The sequence below is a fragment of the Denticeps clupeoides genome, chromosome 2 (assembly GCF_900700375.1).
Source record: "Denticeps clupeoides chromosome 2, fDenClu1.1, whole genome shotgun sequence".
NCBI classification, from domain to species: domain Eukaryota; kingdom Metazoa; phylum Chordata; class Actinopteri; order Clupeiformes; family Denticipitidae; genus Denticeps; species Denticeps clupeoides.
This window is the reverse complement of record NC_041708.1, coordinates 34,218,234-34,233,947: the sequence shown is the minus strand read 5'-3', so window position 1 is coordinate 34,233,947 and position 15,714 is coordinate 34,218,234. Positions and strand designations below refer to the sequence as shown.

Sequence of the window (15,714 nt, the reverse complement as noted above, 5' to 3'; positions counted from 1 at the left end):
CAATGTGTGAAATGTAACACAATAGATAAACTTCCTAAAATATTAACGAGATCTTCTATCTCAAATGCTAATCAGAACCATTCATTTTGCCAGATAATGAGGCATGACAGCAGAGAATTCTTTCATAAATAATCATTTCCTAACAGGCTTTTGCACACTGTGCCTGAACCACAAAGCATGATAAGGTACGATAAGGCTCTGATACTCTAGTGAAAATCCTAGAGTGGTCTGCCGCTGAACACATACAATGACTGGCAAAAGGGTTCTTACCGGTGTTGGTACGGTAGGTTCCTGTATGTCCAGGTGGCAGGGGCTCTGCCTGGCTCTGACTCAGACTCCTCATTGTGCCCTTCTGATAGACCCGGTCCTCATATATGGGGTCAATGTGGTGCTCTGGAGACTGCAGGGGACGCAGGTCCGGGGCCACGTGGCTGTGCTGACTGCTGTAGGAGCCCCTGGAACCTGGACAATTAAAATGGACCTTGGGTCAGTATCTCGGCTTGCTCAGTGTAGGAGAGATCTCAGACTCGGTGTAGCAGAGAGCCTCCATGTCTTTAAATCAAGGTGTACACTTTGGCCATTTTAAGAGTGATTTGCTGTTCATCACACATAGTAGGTGTACTATTCCTTCAACAAAAAACAACAAAAAAACACACTGAATGTGATTTCTCACTAAATAGTTTTTTAATAATGAATATGCTGAAAAATACATTAACATAGTATTACATAAAATCCATATTTTACATATCATAAGTTATGATGGAGATAGCATAAATAATGCCACGCCGGACCTGCTTTATTTATATATCTGCAGGATATTACAGTCCAAAGTGGCAGAAAATGGGGCAATCAATATCTCATTCCCAATAATACGAGTATGTAAGATGTCTCAGGAGACACAAACAGAAGTGGCCGGGAGACATTTTCATGTTTTAACCTGAAGCTGGGGACCATAAAAAAAAATTTGTGAGATCAAACATCTCAAACTACTCTTGATATGTGCCTAAAGGGAGGTGGCACCAGAGCAAGCATTAAAAAGACATAAATAGCCAAACATGTAAACAGCTTCAGTGACCTGAAAGCCTCTCAGACGACTTCCTCTTTCCTTGCCGTGTTCTGATGCTGATCTCCCCCCCTGTGGTGGAACTGAGCAGCATTTTGGGACAATAGGAGGCTGGATGGGTGTTTCGCTCAGCTGTACCAGTATCAGTGTCAGCCAGACAACAGGGTGAATCTCTGAGGCAGAAGCCCAAAACACAAATGGAGTCTAAGCTCTTCCGCGCTCGGAACTGGAGAACACTTCCCAGTGTCCCAGGCGTGTGCCACACGCAAGAGAGGTAAATAAACAAAGCGAGCCTTCCTGACGACAGGTTCCTGTGGCTGCGGAGGGGTGATTGCGGGGCTTACATTTCAGGGCAGACCCAAAGCCTACTTTCACAGCGGGAGGACGGACTTTTCACAGCCAATTTGTGAGTTAAGCACTTCTTCCGAGGTTAGGGGACCTGGAGTGACAGGCCTGTTTCACCTGTGCATTCTTAAACAGCCTTCCTCGCCCTTCTGAGGACCACGCTCTCCAGGATAACACTTTACTGCCAGCCCATCTCATGATGAAACACTGCATCCAAAGCAGGAAGGCTGCACGAATCCTGCTGAGAAGAGGTAAAAAAAAAATGCCAGCACATTCCCATCTGTGCAGACAAACGCTTTCATCTGAGGAGTCTCTTATTATACACAGTGGCTTGACAAAGATGTTCTAAATCCCCTCCAACACAAAGAGTGGAAGCAGGTAAGGGAGGCACTTGTTTGCCATCACTCCCTAAGCTGTCATCTGAGGTTGCGACATTTGCATAAGTCAGGAGAAAAACACTTTCAAGATCCTGCTCTTGAGGATTGGGGGAGAAAAGTTATGTTTTTTTTCCTTCTCTCTCTTCTTTTCCGTTTCTTTATTTTATTTAAATGAATATCGTTGATGTGACGATGCACTGTAAGAATTCAGAATGTAGAAAATCACCATCAGATGTCTGACAGCTTTATATGTTCGTTGAAAAATGTTCTAAATCATCCCAGATGAAAATGGCTGCCAATGAAGATTTATGGAGCCATTTCGAGTGCTTCTGTTCAACTCTTTGCATGTGTCACTGTGATGGAAAAAAATAAATATAATAATAATATAAGAAGAGGTTTTATTGTAGTTCATGCACTGTTTGGGCTTGCACACCACATTCAGTGAAAGCCATTTGATGTTTAGCAGTTAAATAAACCAAAAAAAAAAAAAAAAGTCCTGGGGATTTAATGACACACATCAGTTGGCCCTGGCAAGGAGAAGCCCTGGGCTCTCCATCACCAACGTCAAGGAGACTTAATGCAGCAAATCCTCTGGAAACTGAAAACCTGCCCTGAATGCACTTCACTCCATAATTGCTTTCAAACACAATCAACCGTGGGTCTCGTCCCCACACTGGCACAGGGACCCTCCTCTTTCCCCATTCTCCTGGCCAGTGGGCTTTAAGGCGAGGGTTTCCACAGGGCCTTGGCTGGGCAGGCTGTCACTGTGCTGAGGTGTAAGTCAGCAGCTCGTGTCCTTTGAAATCAATGTGACGTGCCAAGGAGGACATGCCGAGGGTCTTGGAGGATTGCTGTGGTTTTTGCTTGGCTTCCAACCTGTCACTGTGCAGCACTGACTGAAAATTCTTTTCCTTTTTTCATTTACTTGTCATGTTCAGTAATGCTCGGCCCAGGTGAAGCTGAAGTTGGCTTTTTTTCCGAGCTTGTATAGAGCAACGTACTGTTTAAAAACTCGACCCATCCAATTTCTTATTCAGGCATCACCAATTCATCTATAGAGACATCTAGCTGAGACATGGGAGGAGAGACATAGGAGGAGACATCCTAAACACTAACACTGATCGGGAGAGGGTTATGCTTTCATTACATGTAAAAAGAAATATGTTTTAATTTATGAGCACTGAGCACTGTTCTGCTGTTCTTTATACATGTTTTCAGTTCAGTTCTACCTTGTTTCTTTATATGTTTAAGTATGGCCTGCACAAGTGTCATCTTCATCAACAGACTTGTATTCTGTACACTGTTGGGGGCATGTTACCTTTGTGTTTCTTTGAATTTAATGAAACTTAAAATTTTCACTTGCAAACAACTCATTTACACTAAAATGCTCATGAAGATCAGAGATCTTCCAGAATATAAATCCAGAATATAAAAATATATATTTTTTACCTGTTTGAATTATGAAATCAAATGTCCCTTTTCACTCTTTTGGATATGCACTACTAAATACGGTTACATTTATAATAAAAAAAAATTATAATGTATAAAACTATAATTATAATGTATGAACAAAGCACAGTAGTCAGACAGAAAATTCAGATGCTAAATATAGAAAGATTGTTTAGAGCAGAAAAAGTGCAGTTTAGAAAAACCTTGCTAATTGAAACAGTGCATTACATTGTACTGTACCCCAGCCATGCAACTCATTGCGATTCTGGGCTACTTTGAAGTCTAGGCGAGTATTGTCGAGACTAATCAGTGTATACATCAAAGTGCTGAACTCTTTCAAAAGGATGTGGTCTTGTCTCAAGACTGTACACAGCAAAAAGGAACCGGGTTCCCAAGACATTAAGAACAGTGGGGAGAAATGAAAAAGAAAAGCAAAAAGGAACGCAGGTCTCTACAGACTCTTATTCAAACATCCTGTTATGAAAAAAATAGAAAAAAGGCATTTGAAATCGTTGTACGAAGCAGCTAGGTATAGCCATAATGTATTTGTTTACCGCTAGACTCCTGAGTATTAGCATAATTCAAATAAAAAGATGCTTTCATGTTCATTACTCCACTTCCATACCTGAGATGTATCAAACCTAAATCACTTACAAACAAGCAGATCTAAGGAGGGGATATATTTAGAAGAGTGCTTATTTGCAATAAGGATCACGGGACACAAACAATTTCACCTTAACAAGCCATGAGGCATAATAATTCATTAAAAACACAGAGACATGGTCTTCAGTCCAGTTGACAAATTAAATCCCAATGTAAGTCCTACATAAACCATATATAGTGGATTTAATTTCAAGTAATTTAGACATAGTATTAGGATGTAAGATGCAGCCACTGAGAAACAACAAACAGGTTGCCAATAGCAACCATCATCAAGTTATTAAGGCATTGCTGGCTAGGTGTGTTAAAATGACTATAATAAAAAAATGCTGATGTGCTGCTACTCAGCTGTGTAACAATGTTTAAAGTGAAGTGATTGTCACATGTGATACACAGCAGCACAGCACACGGTGCACACAGTGAAATTTGTCCTCTGCATTTAACCCATCACCTTGAGTGAGCAGTGGGCAGCCATAACAGGCACCCGGGGAGCAGTGTGTGGGGACGGTGCTTTGCTCGGTAGCACCTCAGTGGCACCTTGGCGGATCGGGATTCGAACCGGCAACCTTCTGATTACGGGGCCGCTTCCTGAACCGCTAGGCCACCACTGCCCCAGCACCGCCCCGGTTTGATCAGTGTAGAACGATGTGCATCTTCCTGGTTCCCAGCTATAACTGACAGATGCAGAGTAAAAATCCTGCCGTTGGCACTCACCAGCAAGGCTGCCAGGTCTCTGTAGTGTGGCAGTGGCGTAGAGGTCGTGGGAGACCTTGTACTGGTCAGAAGAGTGCACCAGGCGCTTGGTAGGAGAGAGGGTGGCGTAGTTGCCAACGCTGGAGCTTAACTGGTGGATGGGTGAGGAGTTAGAGTTGCTGGGCGGAGAAGCAATCCGCAGCGGAGACGAGTGATGGGCGACGTTGATGGGCGAGCTGGAGCTGTAAGACTTTGCCAGTCGACCCGGGGACTGCTTGGGCGAGGAAGAGGAGGAGGCTGTGCGCTGTGTGGTGGAGGCGTAGCCGGGCCCCTCGGAGGACGAGCCCAGGCGCTGCAGCTTGGTCGGAGAGCCCACGGCCTGCATGGACAGCGGCGAGCCAGAGCTCACGCGCTGTGATGGCAGGGTGGAGCTCGAGTAGAACACGCCCGTGGGCGGAGTGTGGCTGTCAGGCAGGTGGAAGGCACTACCATGGCTCTGAGTGCCAGACTCCCGTGACTGTGCCGACTCTGCAGCTGCTGCCTGAGCTGCACGGCTTGAAGTAACCTGCAGTCAGACACACAAACAGCCACAAGAGGTAACTCTTCACTTGTCATTCCATCCCACATGAGCTCCACAACCATACTACTGAACACATTTCAACTGGAGATTCTGAGTAAGTTGAATACATGTCTGACTGATATGAGTCAATCCAGTTGAATTAGTGACATGACATTAGTGTAAATGAATCCACAGCCACCACTGACAATAAAACACACAAAAAACAATATTATCTTTCATTTATTTTTAAAAGTGTAATAATAGTTTTAATATATAACTGGTATATAAATATCGATATATAATAATATTTAAAAACTAATTTGCTAGTTTGGGGATGCAGGGACGTTGTGACAACATAAGCACTGTGCTCCAGAAACTTGGTGGACAGCGGAAAGTACGACTTAAAACATGCTAGATGGTCAAAGTAAAACCAAGAGAGTGCAAATCCCTGGCAAGTCAAGCCCTCTGTGATGATATCATTTGAAGTTGGAACTAATATATACCAACTGCATATACGAATCCTACAGAACCTCTTACCCACCAATACAGTATGTGTTTCATATATGTTACGTGTTTGATCGCTAATTAACTTTACTGAACTGTACAGGACATGTAAAGTCAAGGGCAGCAGAGGGGTCCCATCTATCGTTAAAAGGGAAACTAACTTTGTTTGTGTTCTTTCTTGGCTGATGCTACAACATGACATTTGACTGGAATAGTGACAATAAATGGACAACCTGTTATAGATACACAGATAAGCATATGGTGAGGTTTATGTTGGAAGCAATAGCAATGCACGCATTGAAAGAGTGTCCACTCGCACGCGCCTGGGCTACAATCCTGGCCTGGAGCCAGTATTGTAGCGATCTGGCACTAGAATAAATTAGCCTTTCTCCGTTCAGTCTTATTTCGCATAATCACCACAATGATGCTGGGTGATTACAGTAAGGAATTGGTTCCACTGTTACTCATTTGTACAAGCCATGAAACCTGATTAATTTTACTCCAGAACGTATTAAGTTATTTTTAAACCCTGCATTCACTATTATAAGGCTTTTTTCTTTTTCTTTCGAACTTACATGGTTTTTTCATGAGCATTGTTGGCCTGCTTTGGTGATATCACATCTAGTTAGCCTGACCTCTCAAACGAGACCTGACAAGTTACTAAGCTCACAGCAGCGCTGTCTGAACATGAATTTGTAAGCAGTGTGGGTATGGAAGAGTATGGGAGTGGAATGAGTGGATACAAATTCTCCAGGACAGCGAGTTAAACACTTATTTTTACGGCTTAAGATTTCCTCTCCAGCTTAAAACCCATGAACAAGACTTTCATGTCTCAGTGCGAATGAAACAAAGAACATTTACAGAAATGGATACGAATTGAACATGACTGCATATAACACCAACCCCTATGATTGGGAAATATAATATAAATATAGATATTAGCACTATATCTTCTTAAATGATTCTTGTTTAACACAATTTGAATAATTTCTCCCATAAAAGTTTGTCTTGGTGGATTATAGGATTGATAATTACATTTTCACTGACTAGGGTAATATCATCCAGTTCTGAAAACTGCCCTGGATCCAGAGGACATGGTCTATGAAGGCTTTGGTCAATCACCTCCTTGGAAGTCTTCAGTTACTGAGTGTTGTTAAATGTGACAGCCAAGACTCTAGATAATGTAGTACCTTCTTATTTGCCTCATGTTGTCACATGTGTGCACTGAATCTTGGACTGGGTGTGTGGGGACGGTGCTTTGCACATTGGCACCACGGTGGTTCGGGATTCGAACTGGCGATCTTCTGATTCCGCATCCTTACCCGCTAGGCCACCACTGCCCCTGAGCCCAATGAAAACACTTCCACTTCTTGGAAACATGAAGGAAGCACGCATTTCTGGGCTTCATGCGAAGTAGCTTCTGGATTGTGACGCATCCGCTCTTCAAATGCAGCCTTAAAAATATGTTTTCCCCGAATTGAGGGACACTCAATTTGTTATGACCAATGCAAAACGGTGACTCTCTTACAACAGCAAAATGAGACTGAAAGTGGTTAAGTCAAAGTCTACAGTTGTTATCATTTTCAGCATAGATATATAAGCATAAATATATATAATATAAGAACCATGACCATTTTCCGGACATGCATTATATATGTAAAGCTGATCTTATGTCTGCTTCACATTACAGCAGGCCGGCCCGCACCAATGAGAGTCTAGATTCAGCACACCTGCCAAATTCTGTTTTCAGCCGGACAGGCGAAAGCTGCTTCTTCCCCCTCCGGCACTCAGGAGATGCATCTGCGAGTGGGAAACTGTTGCAGGTGCCAGATGTGGATAAATTATTTAGGGAACAAGGGGTCCATGCTGTTATAAATACTGCTGCCATAAGAGCCCCCTCGCTGATGCACCGTGTTACATAAACCTGCCCTGAAGTGGCGAGGCTCCACAGAGTCGGCCCTGACGTGGAGAGACGTCACAGCCGTGTCCCCGCTGCAGATGCGTATATGCAGCAGGAGGGATGAAAGCAGGAACTGTGAGGAAGCTGAGAGGTTTCCCACAAAACACTGTCCTATTAAATCAGTCCTGTCATGGAAAAAAGAGTCTTTGTAGAGCAAAAGAGCAATGTGGACACCTGAAATCCTTCAACATAGGACTACATATGGTGGGAAAGTGACAGCTGTAAGCATCGCCAAAGACGTGTGTGTGTGTGTGTGTGTGTGTGTGAGATAGTGTGTGTCTTTTCATATTTGAAAACAGTGAAAGCCACTTCACGAATACGATCTGTATTAATTGTAACCAGACTTAGTGATGCAGGATGTGCTGGATCATCTTTTAATGAAGGTTGGTAGCTTGTGGCAGGTATGCAGAGCCTGGCTCAATTAAAACAACAAAGTTGGCTCGTTGCAGCACATTTAACGGAAAAAAAATAGCTTATGACTAATTGAGAAATACCACACTGACGCAACGTTCAATATGACGACCCTAGCCTCGACAATGCAATTAAAATCACACACACACACATACACACAGAGCGAAGCATCGCTGTGCGGTGAAACCAATAGCGGAGGGCGTATCTCTCTTCCCTCTACCGCTGCTGCTGCACTACGGAGAAGAAGCCTGGGTTCTGTCTGGCACCCACCTGGTTGTAGCTGTGAATGGCTCCGCCGACCTGGCCGCTGCGCGCCGGAGGCTGGGGCAGCTGCTGCTGCGGCGGGGGGCCGGCCGACGACGCGTCACTCAGCGCAAGGGTCTGGCTGCTGTGGTAGCTGGCGGAGTACTGGAGGGAAGCCTCCGGGTTGGCGTTGGGCTGCAGCGAGCTCTGGGAGAGGAGGCTCGGTCCTGCGTTTGAAAGCAATTTGGAGCAGGCAGTGAGGCACCCCTCAGCGAAGCAGAAACGGCATACATAATTTATGAGGAGGGGTGGGGAGAGGAAGAACGGGAGAGCGGGAGAGGCAGAGGGAAACAGAGACACCGGGAGATAAAGACAGCGCGAGGGAGCAGAGCAAGGAAACGATAGGGATGTAGGAGGGAGGGAGGGAGGGAGGGAGTGGGTTGGAAGGAGGAGAGTTGCTGAACACACATGCTATGAGCTGTCAAAACGGGGCCAGCCAGCAAGGTAATCAGGGCCGGGTCGCTCTCCCATTAGGAAGGCCGAGTGCTGATTGCATCAGCGCGTGTTAATTTGTCGAGAGCCGCCATCAAACCTGATGCATCCTTCAGCCAAAAGTGTGTCAGTGTCAGAAAGGGTAGAAGTGAAGGCAACAATCAACCTTGTTCACCTCATGGCACATTTGGCCTAAAGAAAAAGGCTTTGGGAGCACATGAGCAGGAGCAACACGGAATCAAGGGGCACAGTTCTCATAGCCACAGTGATGCCCACAATCAAGAATCATTATTTCTGTTACAGCACAGCCATTTAGAATACTGTGCTGCATCAGAACTCTGCTGTTGCTGTTCTAGAACACTGGATCCTGACTGATTCATCTTGAACTTGAACATGCATAGATGAACTTTCAACCCCTCCAGAAACATCCAGGGAAACATTCCTCAACCTACAAAGCAGGCAATTCAATGTTAATGAACTAAATATAATCATAATTGATCTTTAGATTTGAAATCCTCATGTTGCAATGGAACTTTCATACACTATACTAATTTAATACTACTAATGATAATTAGAGGGCAAACATTTCTATTATAAGACTTAATTAAGATAAGGTAACAATTCAACAAATGGCCTTAAACACTGCTGCAATGTTGAAACAGAAATATCTCAACAGAGAAGGTTGGTCACAGTGAATAAAAGGGAATTAGTGTTGACTGTCAGACACTGGTCTTTCTTCCTCACCATATATATAACCTGCACCAAATATCACATCAACCCAAAATGCCTGAAATAACCATACAGAGGCGTGAGACTCGCTAAAGCGTTAGTCCAATATATCGTCCACAGAATTCACCAAATTGTCCTTCTGGCATGGCCTAAATCAAGGAAGCATGTATGATAATGTGACGACAGTAACCACACTCCGTGCATGAAAGTTGAAGTGCATGCACACTGCGGGGGTGCAAAAAAAGTGCAATCAAACATGTTGCCGGGTCCAACGCATTGATGCCCTGCCAGCAGTTAGATGTTCATAGGCTTTTTATAGCAGCGGAGCACGAGATCTCAGGCCTTGTGGTCAACAGCCTCCCGTTTTCTCATGTTTTTTTCATGACCGAGCTCTGCAACTCTGCGCGAATGGTTTGGCATTTAGGCTGACAGGAGAGCTATATATACAATATCATATTATTGGGCCAAAGATAAAATATTAACGACTTAGCGAAACCCTACGAATCTCACCACACTCCCAGTAAAACACCATTGGCGGTCGGCCCTGTAACCTACTTAAAGGGAGCAGTCACACCCAGGCAGCTCAGTGTGGCATATCGCAGGCAAGGTTAGTGCTTGACCAATGACTTGTACTACATCCCGAGAGTATTCAATATTTCATTTGGAAGTCATTTTTCCATTTTTACTGGAGCACTGAGCGGTATTGTTCCTTGGAGTGGAAGAAAACATTTTAATTTCCACACAATTTAAGGTGTGGAAGGCTAGGTTAATTACTTCATTATTTTGTGGTCTACAAACCCACCCATTTTCTCTCAAATTCACAGAACTAGCTTTTTTAAGCCTAGTGATTTACACACTTGCCAATGAACCAGAGGACCTAGGTTCAAACCCAACTTGGTCCAAGCTTATGGTATATTCTGACTAGGGTGTATGTCATTTAAGGAGACTGAAAGGACAAGGCCATCACTAATACACACTTTTACTTTGTTTCCTTTCAAACAAGGCCCTACTTTTCAAACCTCTCTAAACTGTAAGATGGGCCATTCTGCAGGACCACGATACTTCTGCAGCTTTTGTCTTGTCGAGAGGCCCATCACCTCTTCGTTCTCCATATCTTTGTCAGCCAGCATTATAGCATTTAGCAGCCTTCCCCCGAAGCACCAGCCATTAGTTTCAGGATCGCCTGCTCTCTTTGTCTGCCCCAGACGGGAGACACCGGGGGCGTGACAGGACAGAAACAACAAATTCTGATTGGTCTGTGGCAACTTCCTGGGTGTCAAATGTATAAAAGGAATTTCTCTTGTGGTCTCTGCACGTCCATTTTCTTTTCCATCGGGAGCTGAGGGGAATATTCCCATTAGTCCCTGGGTCTTTTCTATTTACCTATTTTCTGTCTTTTTTCTATCTTTTCTCCTTTCTCTTATTGTTGGTTTTCTCTGTAACATTGGTACGTTTTTTACACACAATATTTAAGGTTTGTGTTTTAATACAGTGCTTTTGTGTGTAGAGTGTTTGTACTATTCTTGTACTATTTTACACAACATGAAGTAGTAGAAATCAATATGAGGTAGTAAAAACTAATGTTTTCAATGTTAGATTGTGAAGGTGATCACAGATTCAAGTGAATCTGCAGAGCAATGCTCCAGCTTTTGCGTATGTGGAGTCCATTCATATTCTCAAGGTCAAGAAAATGAAGTTTTATTATTTTTTTTCCTGAACATATTTAAAACATTTCCAAGTACACAAAACACACATTTCTTGGGAACTCATTAGTCAAAACTCCCCCCATTAAAAAAGAATGCTTACGTTCACCAGCAGCGTATTCCTGGTGGTCTAGGATCCCAGACTCCTGCAGGGATCGGATGCACGAGTCCACCAGTTCCAGACCTGTGTTCAGTTCATCCTCTATGTCTTTCTGCCCATCTACAAACCAAACACAGAGGGAGGAGGTTCACCTGACAAAGGCCAGTATGAGAGTTTGTCCTGAAACGTCACATGAGGTTTGCTCAGTTCTACGTCATTATGCAGCTATTGCAGCCCAAGAACCAGGTTGCCAGGGGATCAGTTCTTAACAAGCCAGTTAAGACTGGATTAGCTTCACCAACAGCAAAGCTGACAGGGGGCACTAAGCTGAGATTCAGCCTTTGACAAAGAGGAGTGGCACAAAAAATAAGAGGGAAACACAAGCTGCTATTAAAAAAAAAGTTGGTCCAATTTTATATAAAATATAAGATTGTGATACAAAAAGAGGTGAGAATAATTAGGTTTGTTTTTTTTGTATGTGTGCAGTCAGTGCTTTGTTTTGCTTTAGGCATGTGACTGAAAAAACGCATATGATAAAACATTGTAAGTAATTTTAGTCTTACTTTAAATTTGAAATACAACAATTCAATAAATGAATTGTCAAAAAATGTTTAAATAGTTTTGCTTAGGTCTCTATATTTTATTTTTCCAATCATGAAAAAGCCTTCATTCTTAAGTATATCTGCTCAGAGTTAAAGTTTCTGTATGAGAGCCATGACCTCATTATTATTTCTCCCCTCCCAGATGGAATAATGCAATTACACTTTTTATTTGCTTGGTCCTCAATATTAGTCTGGGAGTCCTCGTCCTCTGAGAGGTTCACCCAAAGTTTTTTGCACATAAATCTAGGGTATGCAATGTAGATACACTTGTCCCTTAAGTCAAACCCTCAACTGTGTCCTATAGAGCTACACAGATGTTGGGCTACTCTCTCAATGAAACCCATTCAATGAATCACATTCTATACAGTGTCTATGTATGATATCCCAGCCATGGCAGACCATCGCCACAAAGTCACACTAAAAATGGCAATCTCCCTAATTTTGGGAGACAGATATATCCTCTACATACAGTGTTGAAAGTAAAAACAACAATATGAGGCTTTGTTGTGACCTGCAGGTCTAAGTTAAATGAAATATTGTACTGACAGTCAATGAACTTATGACGTTATGGCGTTTACCTTGAGTATTCCAGCGAAACTGCTCATCTGCTGAACTGCACATAACAAAGAGAAAAAAATATATAGCATTAACACCAATGTAAATAAGACCAGCTGACTATCATGACCCTGTCCTGGGGTCAGACAGACACACACAATGATCTTGATAAGGTAAGAAACTCACAAGAAACTCAAAAGAAATGGTCACAGAAATAACTTCAATCTGACAAAAGTAATAATGAATAAAAATTCTATGAATGTTAACCAATGAAAGTCAGACACTGTTTTCAAACCATGCTTCAATGGAATTATTTTTAAAAAGAAACTCATGGAACAGGCCTGGACAAAAATGATGGTACCCCTAGTTTAATATTTTGTTGCGCAACCTTTTGAGGCAATCACTGCAATCAAATGATTCCTGTAACTGTCAACTGTCAATGAACTGTCAAAATACCTGTAAACTGTCAACTTCTGCTGCTTTTTCCAGACAACATGTTTCAGCTCCTTCCAAAGATGCTCAGTACGATTGAGGTCAGGGCTCATAGAAGGCCACTTTAGAATAGACCAATGTTTTCCTCTAAGCCATTCATTTAACTTGCTGTGTGTTTTGGGTCATTGTCCTGTTGCAAGACCCATAACAGAGCCTCCTCTATGTTTCACAGTAAGTGTTCTTTTCTTGATATGCTTCATGTTCCTATCTGTGTCTTGGCAAAAAGTTACATTTTTGACTCATCTGTCCATAGGACATTCTCCCATACTTTGGCATATTCCAGTTTGGCTTTTTTATGATTTGTTTTCAACAATGGAGTCCTCCTTGGTTGTCTACCATTTAGTCCACTTTGGCTCAAACAACAACGGATGGTGCAATTTGACGCTGATGTTCCTTGAGCGTGAGTTTCACCTTGGATCTCCTTAGAAATCTTTCTTGGCCGTTTGTTACCATTCAGCTTATCTGTCCCTTTTATTTGTCACCAATTTTCCTCCTATAGGCCCACTGACTGATTCCAAGATTGTAGACACCTGTGATGCTAATTAGGGGACACACCTGGAATTAACATGTCCCTTTAGTCACATTATTTTTAGTTTTTTCTAGGGGTACATCACTTTTGTCCAGGCCTGTTTATTTTTAAAATAATTTCATTGAAGCATGGTCAAATGTCTTACTTTCATTGGTTAACATTCATAGAATTGTTATTTAATATTACTTTTGTCAGATTAAAGTTATTTCTTTACCATTGTGAGTTTTTCTTTCATTGACTGAAGGGTACCAACAATTTTGTCCACTTCTGAAATGTGTAATTATGGGCTTCATCTCAAACAACTGTAACAAACCATAAAATTTGCAGCCATTTTAGCAGATGCTGTGTAAAAGTAGGGAGTTCACATCAACCTTTGCTGTGCTTCAGTGAGCAGACACTGAATAGGCCTTAAAATTGTCCAATCTACAAACAGGTGTCCTAGGTCAGTCCGGAATATGGTTCTCATAGTCTTCACAGTCTCACAGTTTAAGCAAAAGGCACATTTTTGGGACATGTAACAATCCCTTGAAACACGACATGTGACTATTTACCCACAATCCCCCTCTGTGTTCTGTCAGGGGGGACTGTCTCACAAGAAAGGCGAGCTGACAAATTACAGGTGCAGACAGAACACAACATGTTAATAGGGCTCAGCGCTTTCACCCGCTGGGCCTATTTATCACCGGTTCTCCACAGAGCCCAGATGTAGCGTCAAACATGGCGGCACAGCCTTGAAGACACCCAGGAGTCTGTGTTTGTGTTTGGCCAGGATAGGAAATTTGGTGAGGTCTTTCCTCTACTCAGCAAAAACATGCCCTACGTCTGAATACTAATACTACATTACTATTCAGCAGTATAACACATCTAGCTGGCAAAGAAAGACAACAGTGTGCAAAGCAGTCTCCAACATGAATCTCTTTATTTTTCTCCAGAAAACAAAACAAAACTAATATATATATATATATATATATATATATATGTGTGTGTGTGTGTGTGTGTGTGTGTGTGTGTGTGTAAAATAGTTATGGTGTATACAACCATTATACCATTGAACATCCAAACATTGTCCTTACTACTCAGTGCCAAACTATTAGGTAGCAGGCTGTTAACCAAGAACCAGATTTTCCAAAGCAGGCAGAGAGAGAGCATGCAAATCTGTATTCTGTGAGGTTGTGGGATAAATAATGGGATAAAAACAAGGCTAAACAACAGTAATGCTAACTAATATTCATTTATTTAGCTATGTACAACAACAAAACCGTGTCCCACTTATTGTCAGGATTGCCTGCAGCTGGGCTCCACACCGGAACCCAATCCTGACGCCCCATAAATGCCGGAAGTTTCCGCCCGTTCGGGGTCGCTGGCATTTTCGTGAACTCACTGCACGAACTTGACCTAGTTTTGTTTCATGCGTTTTGAGTTCTGGCAATCGCCACACGCCTACGGGTTAGTTTCAGTTCGTTATTTAAGTTAAGTCGTTTTCGGCCACCGCGCCGCTGTTTATTTGTATTTCTTTATTGTTTGTATTAATAAAACCCCTTCCCAGCATGTCAGACCTCTGCGCTTCCTTCCCCCGTAAGTACGTAGACGTGACAGAATGCCAGCGACCCCGAACGGGCGGAAACTTCCGGCATTTATGGGGCGTCAGGATTGGGTTCCGGTGTGGAGCCCAGCTGCAGGCAATCCTGACACTTATACTGTATATAAACAAAACTTTCTGAAAAGTTATAATGAAGGCTTTATTCATTTATCTTTAGATGTCATGATTCGTGGTTTTACTGGTTACTGGTGTTCATTGTGTTATTTTTCAGTTCATTTAAAAAAGCACACGTTCATTTTCTATGCAGTGTAACAACACTGAGTTTGCGGTAAAGCAACAAGTTACATGCAATATTTACATTTATTGCATTTATCAGACGCCCTTATCCAGAGCGACTTTGAACCTGGGTCTTCTGGTTCATAGGCGAGTGTGTTATCCACTAGGCTACTACCATATCTCATGTCAAATTCTGCCTTGTGTGTACAAAACAGACTTCGTTCAAGGAAATAATTCATCAGGCAGGACAGGGAAGCTGCAATTCTTTTTCGTGAGAAATACAGAGCTGAGCCATCCCAGGCGTTTATGAGACTGAATGATAGCAAGTGCACCAACAGATAACCCTGTGGTCAGATTTACATTCATTTACACAGCACAGCACTGGGTGATTTGTGAAACATTAAAAGTGCTTCTGCAGATGCTTCCCCTGCT

At 42.7% G+C, this 15,714-nt stretch overlaps 1 protein-coding gene across 5 annotated transcripts in view; it reads right to left on the bottom strand.

Moving 5' to 3' along the window:
• ctnnd2a (catenin (cadherin-associated protein), delta 2a) overlaps nt 1–15,714 on the bottom strand; it is a 243,488-nt gene that overhangs the window by 129,378 nt on the left and 98,396 nt on the right. For all 5 annotated transcript variants that reach the window (XM_028963713.1, XM_028963707.1, XM_028963722.1 and 2 more), the window contains 5 exons: nt 12,469–12,503; nt 11,292–11,408; nt 8,292–8,491; nt 4,609–5,152; nt 271–462 (listed from right to left, as the gene is read on the bottom strand). In XM_028963713.1, coding sequence (XP_028819546.1) covers nt 271–462; nt 4,609–5,152; nt 8,292–8,491; nt 11,292–11,408; nt 12,469–12,503 — 1,088 coding nt within the window. The remainder of the gene's footprint in view (nt 1–270; nt 463–4,608; nt 5,153–8,291; nt 8,492–11,291; nt 11,409–12,468; nt 12,504–15,714) is intronic.